This window comes from Etheostoma cragini, chromosome 9, assembly GCF_013103735.1.
Source record: "Etheostoma cragini isolate CJK2018 chromosome 9, CSU_Ecrag_1.0, whole genome shotgun sequence".
Lineage (NCBI taxonomy): Eukaryota > Metazoa > Chordata > Actinopteri > Perciformes > Percidae > Etheostoma > Etheostoma cragini.
The window spans coordinates 27206003-27225804 of record NC_048415.1 but is presented as its reverse complement, the minus strand read 5'-3'; the positions used below and the strand labels follow the sequence as shown (position 1 = coordinate 27225804).

General features: G+C 40.5%; 1 protein-coding gene across 29 annotated transcripts in view; it reads right to left on the bottom strand.

Annotated features, from left to right (window-relative positions):
* ptprfa (protein tyrosine phosphatase receptor type Fa) overlaps nucleotides 1-19802 on the bottom strand; it is a 362404-nt gene that overhangs the window by 92043 nt on the left and 250559 nt on the right. For 20 of the 29 annotated variants that reach the window (XM_034882227.1, XM_034882230.1, XM_034882238.1 and 17 more), the window contains one exon: nucleotides 5643-5669. The exons of the other annotated variants lie outside the window; for them this stretch is intronic. In XM_034882227.1, the coding sequence (XP_034738118.1) occupies nucleotides 5643-5669 (27 nt within the window). The remainder of the gene's footprint in view (nucleotides 1-5642; nucleotides 5670-19802) is intronic. 29 annotated transcript variants of the gene reach the window in all.

Here is a 19802-nt window from a genome sequence, read left to right as displayed (position 1 = left end):
CCCCCCCCCCCCCCCCCCCCCCCCCCCCCCCCCGCCTCCTCAAAAGCTACAAACTCAGAAATGGCACATACTAAGGACAGCTTGTTGTGGGAATGGCTCTAGTGGATGTAACTCTGCACCAAGGCTGAATTTTGGGAAAGAGACTTCAAATACAGTAATAGGGGCCCACTAAGGTCTATATAAAAGAGACTTTAGATACCGTATTAGGGGACCACTAAGGTCTATATAAAAGAGACTTCAGATACAGTATTAGGGGACCACTATGGTCTATATAAATGAGACTTCAGATACAGTATTAGGGGACCATTAAGGTCTGTCTAAAAGCATCCAAAAAGCACCATATCATGGGACCTTTAAGAAAAACTTTACCTAAGTGTATTTAGTGTGTGCCGTAAGATAATTTGAATAGCCTGACAACACAATACCATCAGTCACATACTGTACCTCATGTGCAGTGACATTCATCCATTATCATTATCCACTAATCCTTTGCTGAGATAGAGTGGTGGTGGTAGTTGGGTGCCTGGCCCAGAATAAAAAAAGTTTAAGGCCAACAAATTAAATAAATACATTGTTTATAAACTAGAAACGTGATCTCAGTAGAGTGCAGATCTCTCCCATGTGTTTCTCCCTTTGCCCTCCCAAATAAAAGTAATTTATGCAATGGCGGCGAAAAATTCTGAAGACTGAAATCTACCCATCCTTCTTTCAAAGAGTATCTCTCTGTTTATTTCCCATTCATTCTGATTCCTAATCAGCTACTTGCTAGCAAGCTGTTAACCTATTTAAATGATGTAACGTTATGAAAGGAAATATCAAAGCTGTGAGGAAGAAATTAAGTGCTTGTGTAAAACTTCGTAGCTGCAGGAGACCACTACATAGATCAACTAGTTCGCTAACATCAGAATGGCCGCCGTGATACTGAGACTGCATAAAAGAGATTCCACTTACTGGACATGATGCTGGGACCAGCGTTCCCAATGCTAGTTACTGAAACATCATCATTAGTTACAATTACTAGTTACCTCATTAAAACGTTACTAAATGACTTTCCACCCACAACTATTGTGTTACTGTGATAGGTAACATTTTAGTAACTTTTTAAATATATGCTTTGAAATGCTGCCATTGGTAATGTGCCGATATCTTTCATTCCATTAGTGTTGCTATTATCTCTATATCTGGAATCATGCTTTCTGTTGGTGTCTGCCTGTCAGCATGTCTGCTTGCCTATCTATCTATCTATCTATCTATCTATCTATCTATCTATCTATCTATCTGTCTGTCTGTCTGTCTGTACGTATGTCTGCCGCTCATCCCCAACACTACAGGACCCATCATCCCCATATTTTTGATTCATATGTCATATATTAAATGTATGGTCTTGTTTGTTTTGTTGGTCGTTGAATACATTTAAAAATGCCAGAAAGCTGCTGAAATGTCAGTAAACTCATCACTCATGGTGGCGATACACTGGGCGAGTTTTTGGTCAACATGGTAATGTTGAGGGCAATCTGCACACGTCAATGAGCTGCCAGCAGGAATTAACGTACACTGAATGGCTTTGGATATGTTGCAGTCAATGCCGGGATAAAACATTCAATAAAGTAGGTTTCCCGAAATTTGTGAAACACCGCAACCATGAGAGGTCCTTGATCATACAGTGCACAAAAATTATTAGGCTGATCATGATCCCCTTCAGGCTTCAAAACCAAAGCCACAACACTTAGTTGCTCATGGTACCAAATCAACAAATATTGCAGGTCAACAAAATCGGGCAGTGGAATCCAGCTTGTGGATTGAAAGACGTAATTAGCCTTTCAGAGTTTTGAGTAGTTACTGGCAAAAAAGTGTTTTCTAACACATTTAACACTGGCTGTGACTTGAAGGGATGATTCAACAGAAATATCCTGATTGCCAAATGGAGCCTCATGAAGCTTCATGAACCATTTCCTTTATTCTCTGAACCCACTAGATGGCACTTCCTGCTCAACAAAAGGCTAAAAGTACACTGATTTGACATTCCTTGGGCATTTTTCTTTAAACCAGGAGCGTCATCTAATGAGCTCAGAAAATAAATAAATGATTCATGAAGCTCCATGTCGCTTTATGAACAAAATACAAAGGAAAACATTTAAAATGTGTATTTTCCCCCTGGTCCCACCCTAGTCCAAACTCTCTAAAGGTATTTAGCCAAACAGACAGTTTTGGTTTCAGTAGTTTTCATTGGAATACACTCATTCGCGGATGTGGTTCCTTAACAATGTATTCTGGATTATCAAAATGAACAGGGGCATTGTGTCTTAAAAGAGATGTTGCTGTTAAATTTTTGAATATCATTTTTTAATGCTGTGGAGGAAACAATCTTGCTCGGGTCACACCCATCTTCCAACTTGGCATTTAGTTTGATCCAAAAGACACAACTGCAGAGTTTTGTGACTGCATCTTGTGCAGTTGTGGTGCTATCGTGGAGACATCGTTGACACGCTGATGGAGTTTTCTCCTCTGCTCAAACTGACATATCAAATACAACAAGAAGCATGCCACAGTATGTCCGACTGACTTAAAAGGCTTTTGATGGCTGTTTTCGTGATTTCCCACATATGCTGTTGGGTGATATTAGAAGTGTGGACACCAGCTGCTTCAAATGTACACCATCCTATTTCTCTGATATATAATGAAGCTAGAAGCTCCTGAGCTGAGCCAGAAGGCAAAGCTCTTGATCTACCGGGCAGTTTTTGTTCCTACCCTCACCTATGGTCGTGAAGGCTGGGTCATGACCAAAAGAACGAGATCCAGGGTACAAGCGGTCAAAATAGGTTTCCTCAGGAGGGTGGCAGGCATCTTTCTTAGAGATAGGGTGAGAAGCTCAGTCATACGATAGGAGCTCAGAGTGAAGACGCTGCTCCTCTGCGTTGAAAGGAGCCAGTTGAGGTGGTTCAGGCATCTGGTAAGGATTCCTCCTGGTCGCCTCCCTAGGGAGGTGTTCCAGGCACGTCCAGCTAGGGGAAGGCCTCGGGGAAGACCCAGGACCAGGTGGAGGGATTATATCTCCAACCTGGCCTTGGAACGCCTCAGGATCACCCAGTAAGAGCTGGTTGAAGTGGCTCGGGAAAGGGAAGTTTGGGGTCCCCTGCTGGAGCTGCTGCCCCCGCGACACAGGCCCCCCGGATAAGCATATAAAGATGGATGGTGTTGGATTTAATGACCCCGTCTCCACTTGCTAATACCATGCAATCTGTATCTGGATAATGAGATCTGATCAGTGGGGCTATGCATTTAAACCTGGTATGAATAGGCCTTCTCATTAAAATGTTTCGGCCTACATTGTGGATCTTAATTAGGCAGGCCAAGCCGACAAATGTACCAACGCACATGTTGTGTCTCAGGCCAATGGAAGAGAGAAAAAAAACAATGCTTTTTTCTTTTTGTATCCTTCTAATAGAGCTTATCCGGTAAAATTTTGCTGTCAATCAACCTGGCAAAGACAAATCGTCAGCTGGTTCTGAGGACAGAAATGGATCCGTGGATGTTTTGTGGATTGAACAGGCTTAGCACTTCAACTTGGCTGACAACTGGCTTTTGATTTGGATTCCCAGTAATCAGAGCCAGTGGAGAAGCTTGCTAGCACTATAGTGCTAGCCCACCTACATCCATCCATCCTGCCGCCCTTGTCTTGGGCGATGTAGAGTTCCCTTGAGTGTCCCACTGTGACATGACACTGTGAGCCAGATCATTTTGTTTTTGTCTGTTTTTCTTGCTCAGTGGTAGAGCGGTTGCCTGTCAATTGGAAGGTTGGTGGTTCAATTCCTGGCCCTAAAGTCTCATGTTGAAGTGTCCTTGGGCAAGACACTGAGCCCCGAGTTGCCCCTGATGCTGCGCCATCGGAGTGTGAATGTGTGTGAGTGTGTATCTGATGAGCAGGTGGCACCTTATACGGCAGCCTCAGCCACAGTGTATGAATGTGTGAGAATGGTAAATTGTTCCTGTATGATGTAAAAGCGCTTTGAGTAGTTGTTAAGACTAGAAAAGCGCTACATAAAATACAGCACATTTACATTAATAACTTTGCACCATAGATAAGCACTAACCACTAATTAGGTCTGGAACTGTAAGATGTTACATTGAGATGGCTTTTTGAGGCATTTGATTAATTATAGCACGTGTGTACTTCTATGGTCACAATTGTTTGTTTTTGTAGATTGCCTCTTTTATGTTGATGCTTATACTCTTATTTATATTGTTAATGCGTTGTTCTAATGTCTGTGCGTTTTTTAATGTAAAGCATTTTGGGTATACATGTAATGAAGGTTGCTATATAGACAACATTGCCGTTGGGGCATTATGGAATTCGCAGTTGAACAGGTCAGCATTGCAGAAACGGAATATATTGGAAGGATACTGTAATTTTCATGCTCAGCACAGAAGATGTAAGCTTGTAAACAAAAGCTGTATGCACTGCTAGTCTCTGTGGAGTTTTTATTGCAAAATAAACCAACAGGAGCTGGACTCAAGTAGAATCAATAAGCAGTCTCAGCATTTATTGGATGGTAGGTAGAGAGATTCCAGGTGATTCAAGGTAAGTGGAGAGTGGAGACAGCAGGAGACACTGAACTAGATGCTGAACACTTGTTTGACAATTACTATTGTAGAGTCTGAAATACATCGCTGAACGTGTGTGTTCTGTAATACCATGGCAGATACGCAAATATTTATCCCTGGGCAATCAGACAGTACAACCACAACCCCAACTTCCATTCAAGAATAAAACCAAAACAGCGTTCACAGCTGCAACTGGTCAGTACCTGAAAGGCTGTTTACACACACACACACACACACACACACACACACACACACACACACTGTTTCCGCAGTTGTCGTCCTGGTCTTCAGCAACGAACATTGGGTCATCAAGTCTTATGTCACTCTGTGTTCATATCAAAGCCCAATGCATGACCCCATGACACCCCCACCTGACCCACACACAAGGCATTAAAATACCCCCCTCGCCCCACACACAAACACACAAAAACACACACTCCATCAAATTCATGTTAGAAGCAAACACGACCCACAGCAAAGTGAGTAAGAAAAGAAAAAGAAGACACAGTCAGCAGTTCAAGAGGGACTTTTCCCTTCAGATGAGCTGTTTGCTCTCTGAAATCTGATGGTTTTGAGTTTCTGGTATTAAGCTGGAATGAGGTGACAGTATCCCACCTGTTAGAAACTGTCTTGGGGATGTGAGCATGAGGCATGACATAGTAAAGCCAAGGGAGAAGGCCACTAGACAACTACAGTACACACTTCTATAGCAAGTGTAACCCCCATATATCTGCCTTTTCCACTGAGATTTGCTCATGTATCAAGATATCATTTACCAAGTGTAAATGCAATGATCCATGATCAGATGTCATTATCCAGATTCTGTATCCAGATAATGAGTAAATGCTAATACCAGGTGGAAATAGGGCCAGGAGGACTATAAAACTGTAGATATATAAATGACTTGTTTGGATAGTAGATGCACGCCCACACTGGATGGAGAGATAATCCTGTTAGTACCCACGCAGAGATCGGAAGATGTTCCAACAGAAAACACACTCCCCATAACCCCCTGTCCACTCAACACTGTGGCTACTCACGTAGTTCGTTGAATCCTCATCAGTCCACTGATGAAAAGGACAGACAGGGGACAGGAGTCAGAAAAACAGTGAACTTTCTGTCTAGGATGTAACTTAGCATAATGAATTAGCACGCTGGACGACTGCAGTGAATATTGGGGTCTATCTAGAGGCCGAGCTGCAAAGGCGGGGGGTTGCTTCAGATCACTTGTCAAATCTGGCCCCGGCTTGAATTTCAGGCTCACAATACATATTGGCCCGCCTACTTTTTGTCCCATTTTTCACGAGATTATGGTGCTTTTTTCAACATTTTCAATACCTTTTCTAGTGTTTTTGTCCCTTTTTTAGACAATGCTGTTGCTACATTTTTTAAAATTTATTTTGATGGCTTAATCATTTTTTGCCAACTTTTTGGGGGCTTTATGAGGCCCAAACTGTGTGTGTGATTGCTGTATGAGACATTCGATAATAGTAACAATATTAATTTTTCAATTAAATAAAAGCATGTCAAAAAACTATACATATATGGCCCTTGATGTGATTCTCATTTTCCAGGCTGGCCCTTAATTAAATTGAGTTTGACACCCCTGCTTTAGATGTTGCATGTTGTAATGGAGGTACAATCTGAAGGTGTGTTTGTATAGTAAGAGCTCTTCTGCGTAGTGTCACCTGTTGAGACAAGTCCGGTCCAAGTCTATATATCTATGGCGTGACCTAGCACATCATGAAGATCTGGAGCCCAGACTGCTGACTGACCTGTACCATGAACCCAGCTTTCTCAAACTGGGAGCATGGACCATGCACTCAATCACACATTCACTTTCCTCCATCAACCACACAAGTGCAGTGCTAAGTCAAGCTGTGCCTGTTTGGAACGGACGGATTCGTTGGCCTCTGGTATTGCTGCTTGTAGAATTCATCAAAACTAAATTGTACCCCATAATTATTCACAGAAATATCCCGAACCACTTCATATGCAACGCCCCTGTACACCCTGTATACCCTACTCTAGGGCACGTTCCAGGACACCACCATCAACGCCAACGTCAAATGATTCACTGGGTTTGTGTTAGATTTAATTTGTAAAACAGAGGCATCTGAACCCCGAAAAAAGTTAAATCATTCCACAACCGGAAACCATGGATTACCAGAAATCTGAAAAAACGCACACATGGCAGACTACAAAATGGTACTGCAGTCTGGAAACGTGGACAATTCAAAATCAGCCAATCCCAGAAGCACAAAGCAAGGATTATGAACTATGATAGATTACATGCCCACCCACTCAAGCTAAGACAAGTTAGGATGTATGTGGCACAGAGGTAGAGTTAGTCGGCCCTCAACATAAACTTGGGAGAAAAGGGACAAAAACTAGGTGGGCCAATATGTATTGTGAACCTGAAATGCAGGCCGGGGCCAGATTCGACACGGGATCTGAAGCAACCCCCGCCCTGGCAGCTCTGTCTCTCCTCTATAGGCAACATTCACTGCAGTTGTTCAGCATGCTAATTCACTATGCTAAGTAGAGTGAGTCGGCCCTCAAGATTGGCAGTTTGATCCCTCGAGCCACATGTCAAAGTGTCCTTGAACATGACACTAAACCACGTGTTGCTCCATTGGCTGTCCACTGCTTCTAATGCTTGGGATGACGTGTCTACAGCAAGTGAACTACACAACTCAGATGCCCACTATGAGGCCATCAGTAGTCAACAAGCAAAAAACAAGCTAATGAAGACAATCTCTCTTCTGGAGCATGACGCCAGGAGGGCTTCAGCATGTGGCAAACCCCAAGAAAGCTGCAGGACCAGAGGGTAACCGTGTGTTGACCAACTATTGCTGGTGTTTACAATGATATTAAACCTGTCTTCTGGTTCAAGTCCACAATCTTTACTACTCCTGCATGATCAAAAGAGTCCTGACGGGGGACATCACTGCCTGGTATGCAAACAGCAACAAACAAGGCCCCTAGGTCCCAACGTCCCTAAATGAGGGGCAAGAATAAGGCTAGGAGAATCATTAATGATCCCAACAACAAGGATAATGTTTATTTTTCTCTGTTTTAAGGTTGGGGAAGAACGTACCGGATGCACCAGGCTAGCACTGAGGGGCTCAGGCTGGGGGGGCTTCTACCCTCAGGCCGCTAGGATCTTACATGAGGACCCTGCCTAAGACTAACCTAGTAAAACAGCATTGTTTTCAATGTAGCATTAATCTAATGAGTAAAAAATAAAACCAGTAGTGGAAGAAGTATCAAGATCCTGAGTAAAAGTACTATGTTTGTAATATCATACTTTAAAATAGTGTTACAAGTACATGTCCTGCATTGAAATCATTACTTAAGTTAAAGTGTTTATCGTCAGGAAAATGTACTTAAAGTGTTAAAGGTAATGGTATTTAGTACAGTTTTATCAATCAACTAAGTGTTTGATCATCTTACCTTTTCAGTTTAATTTCTAATAAAACATTCTACTCACAAACTACATGGGTTTTGTGTGTGTAGTGTGAAGTGTGTAAAGTAACTAGTAACTAAAGCAGTCTGATGAATGTAGTGGAGTACAAAGTGTAGTATTTCTGTCTGTAGCAGAGTAGAAAGTGGCATGAAAAGAAAAGACTCAAAGTACAAGAATATCAAATTTGTACATGAGTATGGCACATTAATTACTGCTGCACTGTTATTTGCTTTGTCTTGTCTTGTCACTGGGATCTATTCATAGTCAGTATTCTGGGGCAGCAGAAAATCAAATTTTCAGTTTCTCATTTATTCTTTAGATGTCAGAGCTCATCCCTGAGGTTGTGTTTAGAGCAGAATGAGACAAACAGAGATGAAGAAGGAAGCATACAGAGGGGGATGAAGGAGAGTTTGTTCTGCTGTAAAGTCAGCCTTCACGTTGGAGCCCCTTGGCTTCTCCAGGAATGATTTGAGGGTGAACTGGGATGGCCCAAAAAAAAAAATAGTCTTTAAAACCCTTCCTTTACAGGCTAAACATTTGACACAATTTGTAATATTTGTTTTTGGCTTGCGTGTCCACATGTTTTCAACAGAAATCAATGTTTCAGGGATAAAAGAACCATGCTGAGAGGACGTTTCGAGCCTTAGTTCTCTTAAAAATTTATTGAAAGTGCAAAACCAAAACACTTAGATTCTTGTATTTATTGGTGAAACTATTAGCAGTATGCCTCCCATCATGCTTGATAATGTTGCAATGGAGCCTTTTTGATTAGTTATATTTAGCTGAATCTGCTTAATGGAAAGTCATGCTGCATTACAGACACAGCCACTCAGAATTCCCCCTCCCAACCAAAGGCCTTCTAGCTGCCAGCTCACAGCCACTACGAGTCAAGTTGATGATGTTTCCATCATGTGGCACCTGCAAAACTGGAAGACAATAAACAGCCGTGGCTGAAAGAGAAGGCTTATTTACATGACGCCAATAAAAATGTCTAAATGGAGAAACGGCAAGGTTCTGGGCCTTCTTTCGGGAAGGGTCGACACCGAAATCGTCAGACAAATTCAACGAAGAACAAAAGACTTGATTGTTTATGACCAAGTCACAAAATACGGCTACGTGACCAATGTGTAACCAATGTCATGTCCTTCCACCTGCATGCTCTACCCAGGCACCAACCCTTGCCTAAAATTGAGTATTTCCAGGGAGTGAGAACATGCCTGTTAAAGGAAAATGTCCTATTGTGTGCTAAATGGTCCGACCAATCAGGTCCAGACATTGTCAGGAGTTCATGTGAGAAAAGGGCTTATATGCGTTGCATGTGCAACACAATCCAAAGTTGATGATGCACCTTGAGAAAACAGTCTTTAAAAAGTAAAGATTTGGGAAAACTATTCTGTGAACATGTATGCCAAAAATAATACTTTTCATCCATTTCTGTGTTTTATCACTGCAAATCAGCTCACCTGCAATTTGCAGCCCTGGTTTGTTGTTTGTTCATTTATCGGAAAACCAAAAAAAACACTCTCTTGCGCATGGTATTACGTCCGTGTGTTTTTCAGGACAAATTTCTTGTGAACCTGTGAAAACCATACAAATGCAAGACACCCTACAACAAGACAGAAGTAGTACAGTGTAGTCTGAACAGTACAGCGATCCGACTACTTTAAAAGTTGTGTACTCTAAACTTATCTTAAGAATAAGAATCATTGATGGAAACTAACCAAATACACATATACTCACAAACAATAAAATATAAAAGCAGCACCCGTAATATTAGTGTATTTAAGGATGAGAGTATGAGACCAATGTGCTTGATTTGCAACAAAATAGTGGCCATTGTCAGAAATGGTTATTAAGATCATGCCTCTTGTAAATCCCCAGAGCACAGAGATAAGTAGCACTCCAGCTGTAATTGTCATATCAAGCAACCAGCAAAATAATTGTAATAATGTAAAGTTCTTCAAACTTAAATGTCACTCAATTAATCCTCCTGGATCTGTGGCACCATGGGGAGTCTGTTAGTGGACATTAAAGAACCCCTATCATTTTTTTTTTAAATGTATTCTATATTTTACAGTGTTATATAGTTTGTTGTGTATGTAATAAATGAATAAAGCAAAAAATGTGGAAATGGAGCTTTCTCCACCATAGACAGCACTTTATCTCAACTGTCTGAAAACGCCTCGCACATTACCGTTTCCTCAATTAGTGAGGTCACTGATTGAAAAAGCCAACCCATGTTTAAATTTGGTTTACAAATCACAACAGAGTGGGCCAGCAGACCAATCAGAGCAGACTGGGCTTTCAAGGAAGGCAGGCCAAGAGCTCAGACGGACTGTTTCAAATAGAGGAGCAGCAGAAATTGGTAGTATAAGAAACATAATATGTGGCATAATATGTGCGGTACAACAAAAAGATGGTGTTTTTTGAAAAAGAAACCTATTCTGGTACAACCTCAAAATACAATTATGAATGAGCATAAAATGGGTGCTTTAAATAACAATCAGTACTAAATTTAAAGGAACCCTTACTGTTAAATGTGTTTGCTTTACTGATGAATGCCAAAGGACATTAGTCAGCGTGTTCCATTCCCAACACGAGTGGCTGCTTCAACAGCAGTGATTCAGAGGTACAGGGCATTTGTATTCTGCTTCCTGACCTTGCTGACTAGCCAGAAAAGACAATGGTCTTTCGCTTTCTCAGCTTCTTAGAAGAAATAAATAAAAGCTGTTATCATAAACAATGTAAGCCGTTAACGGTGAGGTGAAAATGGGCTCCATTCCCTGGCCGTGGTGCAGTTCATGCTCTAAATCAAAAAGAGATTAATTATAAAAAGCAGCAGGGAGACTAAAAGTGGCCCCAGTGTTGAGTAACCATCATTCTTTCATACAGTTATGGATGAATCACTGGGCTCTACGTCTTGATGTATCACCGGCTATGTCAGTGAACTTGTACATTATGAGGATGGATTCTTCTGAACTCGTGATGGCTGTCCTCACTGCTATACCGCTTATCAACTTCCCTGTTGCTCTGGATGGAGACTCTCTGGTTGAAGAAGCTGTAAGCAGAGCTGTAAGATGACGTAGTGTTAAGAGCAACAATGGTAGTGAGTAGTATGAAAGACCTGAAATCCACATAGAGAGGTAGGTTGGGGTGGGATGGGTCAAACAACACAGGACTTCACCCAGGAGACCAGGGTTCATGTCCCGTTCTTGTGCTGCACGTCAAATGTACGTCCCGACCCAGAGCCTCAAAAATCAACGATAAATATCTAAATATGGCGCAGCAGTAAGTAGAAAAAATGATTTTATAGGGGGGGAAATGGTCTATAGAAAGACACAAACATCTGTGACTACCATGCTGACTAATTTACTGCCTTGAAAAATCTTGGAAATGTCTATATCACCTACAGACTAGGACTATATAGACTAAACCTAGTAAAATGTCGTTGCCCTTCACCAACTGCCAACAAAATAGTTTTATGAAACCTTGCTACTCTGATGTTGCAATGTACGTCAATATGTATTTCAGTTTGTGCTACTTGCAGCCAACTCACTACACCCTCCTGCAGAACACGGGGCAGCCTGTGGTCCTTTGAGGCTGCAGAGGGAACCAAGCCATTATCATTCTAAATGTCATCCTGTCTGGTGTTATTTCACTCCAAAGTAATCAATTATTGCTCTACGAATGCTTTTATCATCAAAAACACCAATGAAACACAAAGAACAGGGGCTTGGGGAAGCATGTTAGGGAGCAGCTTATCAAGCTGATTGTTCATTCATATTAACAAACTCCATGTAACATGTGTACAGTATAATAGCATGTAACATGTGGCAGTGTAACCTCATAATACTCTGTGGGATTTGTTGTTTTTCTCTGGGATACATTTTTCATGTAAAGCCTAAAGGGACCAGCTGTGTTTATTGCAGCCATCTACTGAACTGTCTTTGTGATGCTCAGTTGTTTTGGCAAGTGTCACTGGCTGAGCTAATAATTTAACAGCAGCACTCAGACAAACATTTAGCTCAAGAAGACATAGACAAGCCAAAGGATCCAAAAGTCTTCCAGGATCAAAGACAATCTCCTTTCATGGGGAGCTGTCGGTTTCATTTCATAGCACACGGCCTGACATTAGGGCTGTAACAGTATGAAAATGTAACCTCACCAAAAATTGACCGAAAAGTGTGTTTAGCAGCAACTTTTTTCCTGCACGTTCTTCAGACAGAAAAGCTTAATCAACTGTCCTTGGCCATTCTTATAATAACCAAAATATGCCCAGAAGGCTGATAAACATCATAAGGGCTGTCATCTTAAGCCTGCCTGTGCAGCAACTTCAGGAGACTTGGATGAAGATGAGATTGTTTTACCACATGGTCTCCACACCATGATAATAATATTTTAAATGAAAACGGTAACCATTTTTATCATGGTTTACCATTACTCCGGTAATCGTTACATCCCTACCTGACATTCAAGCAAAAGTACCTGGTCTAAACACTGCACATAAGGTGCAGTATGTGACTGATGGTATTGTGATGTCAGGATATTCAAATTAACTTACGGCACACACTAAATACACTTAAGTAAAGTTTTTCTTAAAGGCCCAATGACATGGTGTTTTTTGGAATCTTTCATATAGACCTTAGTGGTCCCCTAATTCCATATCTAAAGTCTATTTTATATAGACCTTATTGTTCCCGTAATACTGTTTCTGAAGTCTCTTTTATATAGACCATAGTGGTCCCCTAATGCTGTATCTGAAGTCTCTTTTATATAGACCATAGTGGTCCCCTAATACTGTATCTGAAGTCTCTTTTATATAGACCTTAGTGGTCCCCTAATACTGTATCTGAAGTCTCTTTTATATAGGCCCTAGTGGTCCCCTAATCCTGAATCTGAAGTCTCTTTTATATAGACCTTAGTGGTCCCCTAATCCTGTACCTGAAGTCTCTTTTATATAGACCTTAGTAATCCTCTAACACCATATCTGAAGTTTCTTTCTCAAAATTCAGCCTTGGTGCAGAGTTACAGCCACTAGACCCAGTCCCACAATGAGCTTTCCTTAGTTTGTGCCATTTCTGAGTCTGTAGCTATGGAGGAAGAAGAGGGGGGAGGGGTGGCAAGGTGGAGGGTGGGGGTGGGGTCTTGACCAACTGCCACTTTGCTCATTTGAGAGCCATGATGTCTCTCTCTAATGGGCGGACCAAATTCTCTGGGCGGGCAGAAAGGGGGGTTAACCTAAAAACAAAAAACTCAGATCTGGGTTTTTTATTTATTTTATACACTTATCACCATTTCTAGCCACTGGGGAACCATAGGCAGGATCGTGTAATGCATATTAATTTCAAAAAAACTCATAAAGTGAAATGATCATGCCATGGGACCTTTAAGTTCTGAAATGAGAGCCTTGTTTAAATTGGACAAAGCGACTATACAGGGCTGCCAATGGTCACGCATTCATAGACACTTCATAAAGAACTGTCCTTTTTGTGAAGCTGTGTGAAAGGTTTTTATGTGCCAGACTCAAACACGCCTGTAGATGTGCAGAAGAAACTGTTTAGAATAATTTATCATAAGACATGTTTTATGTGCACATAAGCACAGTATCTGTGGTTATTTTACAACAGGCTGGATGTACAAAATACAACCAGCGGTCAAGTCCCATGAGTGGGGCTTGACAGTGACATTATCTCTCCACTCAGAGACCAGTTGAAAAAAATCAGTACCATTCAGTAGAATAAAGTTATTGTTGATGTCACTACAATTACATATATTAGAAAATTATTATGAACCACCAAACAGAGTTCAATGAGTTATTCAACATAGGCTATAATGTGTAGAGGTTGGCAAGTATGCTATTCAGGCATACATATTTATCATTGACCATGATCAGTGACTTGTCTTTTCATCTATTTATATAATATATATTACAGCATTTATAAATACTTGAATTTGCCTGCTGAAGTTTTTGATCAAAATTTCAATCGGTTGAGATGTGAAAAATTCAAAAGTTGGCACAACTGGGACAACCATACAGTATATATTAATCAGAGCGTATACTGTTCCGACACAACAGTCTCATTACAAAACTGCTTTCTATTAGCAGATATAATATTATATATCCATGAATCCATCTATTTTCTGCCACCTTTCTGAGTATGGGTTACGGTGACTAGGTTTACATGCCCTTAATATACCATTTTATGCCCTTATTCTGAAAAAGACAATATTCTGACCAAGTTGTTCTCATGGCTAGTGAAAGTAAATATTATACTTTTATTCCCAATTATGGTGGAGAACTTGTTTGACCATGTGAACGTAGCCTCCTTCTATCAGTCCTTCAACCACCTTCTTGAAAAGGTCGGCGTGGCAATGCTTGTGCATATCCAAAAAGTCTTCTCATAATGTTTGAAATAGGCTGTGTTTCTTTTTATTTGAGCAGGTATCTGTACCGCAGCAAGATTTACCTGAATTGTTGGCCGGTTGGTTTGTGTACAACCACCGTTGCAACGCACAGAGCTGATCGTAACAGTATGTTTCCACACAATGAAATTTTGGTTTGCTCTCATTGAGATTGAATGGAAACAAAATTCACCCTGATTGGGCGAGTTGAGAATGACTGGCAGAGGGGAGCGACACAAAGTTGACAAAATGTATTCAAATGAGGATCACTGGAGAACAAATAAGGTCCGTGTGTATGTGTTTGGAGGCGGAAATTACAAAAAAAGTCTGACCAAGATGGCGGAGGTTATTAGCGCTGAATCGTGAACATTTGTATGTGATTAAAATGTTTCTATACTAACATTTAAACTTTTATCAACACAAATTGTGATTTATTTGACAAACAAACTTAGTCAGGGAACCAGTGAATAGACCACTGTATATGTTAGTTCAAATGTTTCAGCTAACCGACAGGCTAATCGCTAGCATGTTCGGACATTAGATTTCATCGTAGCCTAGCCAGGCAGCAAGCTAGGCTACTTGTGTATTTTTTTGATTACATGTTATGATGGCAAACATTGACACTTCAATAATTATACTATATGTCACACGAACATAAACAGGGCAAAGACACCACTGTAGATGTCAACGCTCAAAATTAGTCATCTCCTTTTTTTGCGGGCTTTGCTTTGTTGTTTTTGCGACCACGCCCCCAAGGCGTAATTCAATGGCCAAAATTCGCGAGGTGATTCGCTGTGTGGAACCCTACCATAATCCGTGAACTGGCTAACATTTGTAATGTTCTGTATACAAGTCCAAATAATGCCTCTGGAAAACCTCAATACTACCACCATATTGCCGAATCAAATTTCAAAATATTGCCATATTCTGAACAATATTGGAATATAAAAGTAAACAGACTCAGTGACAGCTGACTAACAGATCCCACCTATAGACTAACACGTTAAAAACGCCACCAGATGCACTTTATGATTGTATCTGTGCAGTAACAAAGATTTAAAAGTGGCGCAGTGCAACCTGCAAAAGCTGAGAAATAATCAACTTTATGCAAATACCTTTTGACATGCAGGAGCAACAACGTAGAGACAACAGGTCATGTATGTTTGGCGTTAAGGTAGCTGTCCTTCTCCAGTTGCCAAGTTGTCCTTCTTTCCAGCCACATTTTGCCCCTGGGTCTTCTCCTAGTTAATTTATCCCTGCTTTTGTCCTCGGGTCAAATATATCAATGTCTATATCTGAAATATGGGTTTCTTTTTTAACCAACTTACCAAAACATGGATTGAATTCCTTACAACGCTCTATGTAAATTCAATTAATCACTTTCATTCCTGATAAAACTCATCTGTACGTTCCTCTAATCTTAGTTAAAATTAATCAAAATAATTCAGAATTTTCGCTTGAATATTGGGTATAATTCTATATAAATGAGGGTTATTGACCATGAATTCCAAAAAGCACTTTAAAACTAGTGGTAGTAAGGTGGTGTTAGTGAAAACTAAAAAAGAAAGTCTGAAGAAGGGACAAAAATGAAAAATCTTTGTCCGTTTTTGACTTGGGAGGACAACACAAGGGAAATTTAAAAAAAACTCCACTGGGAAGCATCCCCCTATATACCAGTTCTACTTTTAATTGTTCCAAAAGCTGAGCCCATACACACATGAAACTAGCAAATGCCTAAAACCTTTTTTTATTCATTTGCATCTGTATAAAGTTTTGAGTTTCAGTCATCGATCAATGTGGAAGGAGTGAATGAAAAAAGCAGCAGAGATAGCAGCATACCTGTATAACTGTTGCCTTGATTCTCTTTGCCACTGAAGCCATTATAAGTAAAAAATTGGAGTACTTTGAACTGAAATTAGCACATGATGCCTTTTTTCTTATATTCTTTCTTCTTATATACATGAAGAAGATAGATCAAAGGCTGTGACTATCATCAAACTGTGAGTAATGAACAGTCGATACATTCACAGTGTTGGTGGTGCTCACTGTCTGGCTGGATAAATGAAGCAGCCATTAGGGTGGTGAACATTGGCTGGAGGAGCGGTTCACAGTGGGGTCCAACTACGCTGCACTGCTGGAAATCCATAAATCCAGCCATTTGAAGGCAGAAAGATTATTGAAATGCCTGAATCTTTTAATGTATTATTACCTAACTGTCCTCTCGCTTTCCTATGCTTGTTACACACACAGGGACGTGCAGCAGCACACAAACATGCAAAAGAAGAAGCACAACACAATGTGAAATAGTATTATGATATAATTTGCTTGCGCGCTTTCACTTCACACACAACCAAATGAGTTTCTTCCTCTCTTCTTCCTCTCCTCTTTGCCTTCCTGCTTTAGCGAACCATCATAATAGCAATGCACCAAGGCACAAAACGCCTGGCTTTGAAAAAGAACGGGAGATGACACTCTGATTAGTTTATTGCATGTCGCGCCCAAAAAAACACCTATGATTAATTAAGACGCTAAGAGCAGCCCTTTGAAACCATGTGCCTGGCGGACGGACCCTTTTGTCCGCCATTAAAATGGCAAAAGTGTGCCAGGCGCTTCACGCCGAGCGCCTAGATCGTTAAAATAGGGCCCGTATGCTCCTGCAACTCCATTAGTGCTCTGCCTTTGAATTGAATGTTTTTTTGGGGATTCAACAAAACGAGATGAGCCACAGACAGGTTGCCATGTCTTATCAGATCAGGTGATGCTCATGCTTCACAGCCATCACTGCTGGGAGGGATAAGAGGTTCCCCTTCAAGCATTCTTCAGCCATCCAAAAATACGCCTCACTGAGATCTAAAAAACCCACATGCTTGCCAGCAGAAAAGCAAAAGAGATGGACAGATTTCTAAAGGAAAAAAACAGCCCAAACTGGGAATGAGCGGCCAATTAAAGCTTTTGCACCCTGTCTGTAAGCTCCGGTAATTTGGCATGACTGCATTGATTTTGTCATCAAGGTGTTTTATTGGGACAAAAAAGCAGTAATCTGTACAGACTGTTGGCAAGCCAAACCTTTGTGAAACAGACGAGGGATCTTTCAGGCGGCTTCACAGGAGACAACACACGGCTCAGCACTCACAGCCCAGCTTAGCGGATTTAAAAAACTACTGCTCTTTGCTTTAGTGACGTCACACTGAAGCTGTGTGACGGACTCCAGAATCTCATTAGCAGAGCTGGAGGCTGCTGTCCATCACCCTGACAAGGACACACGGGCTGTAAACATAGCAGCCGGGGTACGACTGGTTGTGCTGGCACACGGATCTGAGCCGCCTTATGAAATGACTCATCAGTACATCAGACTGAATCCCTTCATCACAGAGAATACAGTATGTGGTGTCAATACAAAAAGCATGTTACGCAATCTAACCCGGACACTCTTCTGCTGCTTTTCACATTGTTTGGGGGCAATATACTCCATCTGAGTTGCTTTCCTATCAAGTTCTCCTATTTATGTTTAACTTTCTTTAAAAAACAACAAAGTTTTATAATATTTCTATGAGCTTAGTCCTGCATTGCTGGACCTTTCTCCACAACGCTGCGGAGGAAGGTCTGGCTAGTCCACAAAGCATTCCCTGATAGTCGAAAAACCTGATCTGGTTTATTGGCATTTCTTTAAACCAATCAGAATCCTCTTGGGCGGTGCGAAGCTGCAGACGGAGCAATGGGGCCTCTGCAAAATAGCCTCGGGAAGGAAGTTGTTTTAGTCGTCTCAGATTGGATAGATAGTCTAGCTAGCTGTCTGGATTTACCCTGCAGAGATCTGAGGAGCAGGTAACCATAGTCCCCAGAAATCCACCGGAGTTTAAAATGCCAGCACAAAGGAAGACAAAGGTAACATCCGGACATCCGGTCTAAATCGAGGGACAAAAGGCGGTATTTCCGGCGACCCCTGAACAATCCCGGAAATGAAACATCTTAACCCTCATGTTTTCCTCGGGTCAAATTGACCCGTTTTCATAGCAATGTTCTTTTCAACTACTCAATTGTAATTACCCAAAATAACGTGATTGATTCCACAAAATGCTCCTTTACAAGTACAAATCTCTACTTTCATTAATTTTGGGGTCTCTTATTCAATTGTATAGCATTTGAAAAAAACACTGAAGTGGTTTTGAAATAGTGTTAAGTAAAAGTTGAAATATTCCAGTCTCTGATTATCCATCAACATACAGTACATTCCTTTAATTTTAGTCTAAATAATTCCTAATTTCTGCGTTTCTAACTCAAAAATTTGGTATAATTTCCTTTAAATGAGGTTTATTGACCATAAATTCCAAAAATAACTGCAAAACTAGTTAATGAGTTAGTGATATGTAGTGTTGAAAGCAATGAACAAAGGGACAAAAACTTAAGAAAAAGTTAAAAACATCGATAAAAAGTGTCAACAAAAGTATTTGTTTTCAATTTTGACGGGAAGACAACACAAGGGTAGTTCCATACCCATTCCATTTCATTCTAACATTTGAAAAATATCACTGAAGGTAATTTGCCAAAATTAAGAAATAGAAATACCTGGCATCTTTTACTGCTTGTTGATTATGGAATGCCATTTTATTCAATATTAAATACATGAATAAATACATGAATAAATGAATAAACACAAAGACACAAAGAAATATATAAATATATGAATCAGTGAATAAATATGCCTTTAGAATGCATCATGAAATAAATAAATGAGGCAATAAATACCTACTTAAATAAATGTAAATAGTCATATAAAAAGGAATAAATTAGTTAAATAAATACCTTGAACTATTTAATGGTATTTTTATTTCATAAGTCCACGTTTATTTATTTATGGGCTTTTATTTCCTTATGCCACATTTATTTATTTCCCTCTATTTATTTCCAGTTCTTATATGCAAATGAGGGGGCGTGGCTTTCTCTCTCATTCAGAACAGTGCCATGGATAAAAAAAGGCGAAGTTAGAGTGAACCAGTGGGCGTGGCAGCTCGTGGTGCTCTGTACCCTGCGCACAGTCACCTATTCTGGGGTAACTGAGCCAGTTATACCCCTGTATGTAGGTGACTGTGTGCTGGGTAGAGAGCCCCGCGAGCTGCCACGCCCCCTCATTTGCATATAAGAACTGGAAATAAATAAATGTGGCAGTAGGAAATAAGAGGACCTTGAAATAATTAAAAGTAAAAGCTTTTAATATATCTATTTAACTGATTCATTTGTACATTCATTTTTACATGTATTTAATTATTTATGTATTTCTTGCCTAATATATTTATTTCATGATGTATTTCAAAGGCATATATATATATAT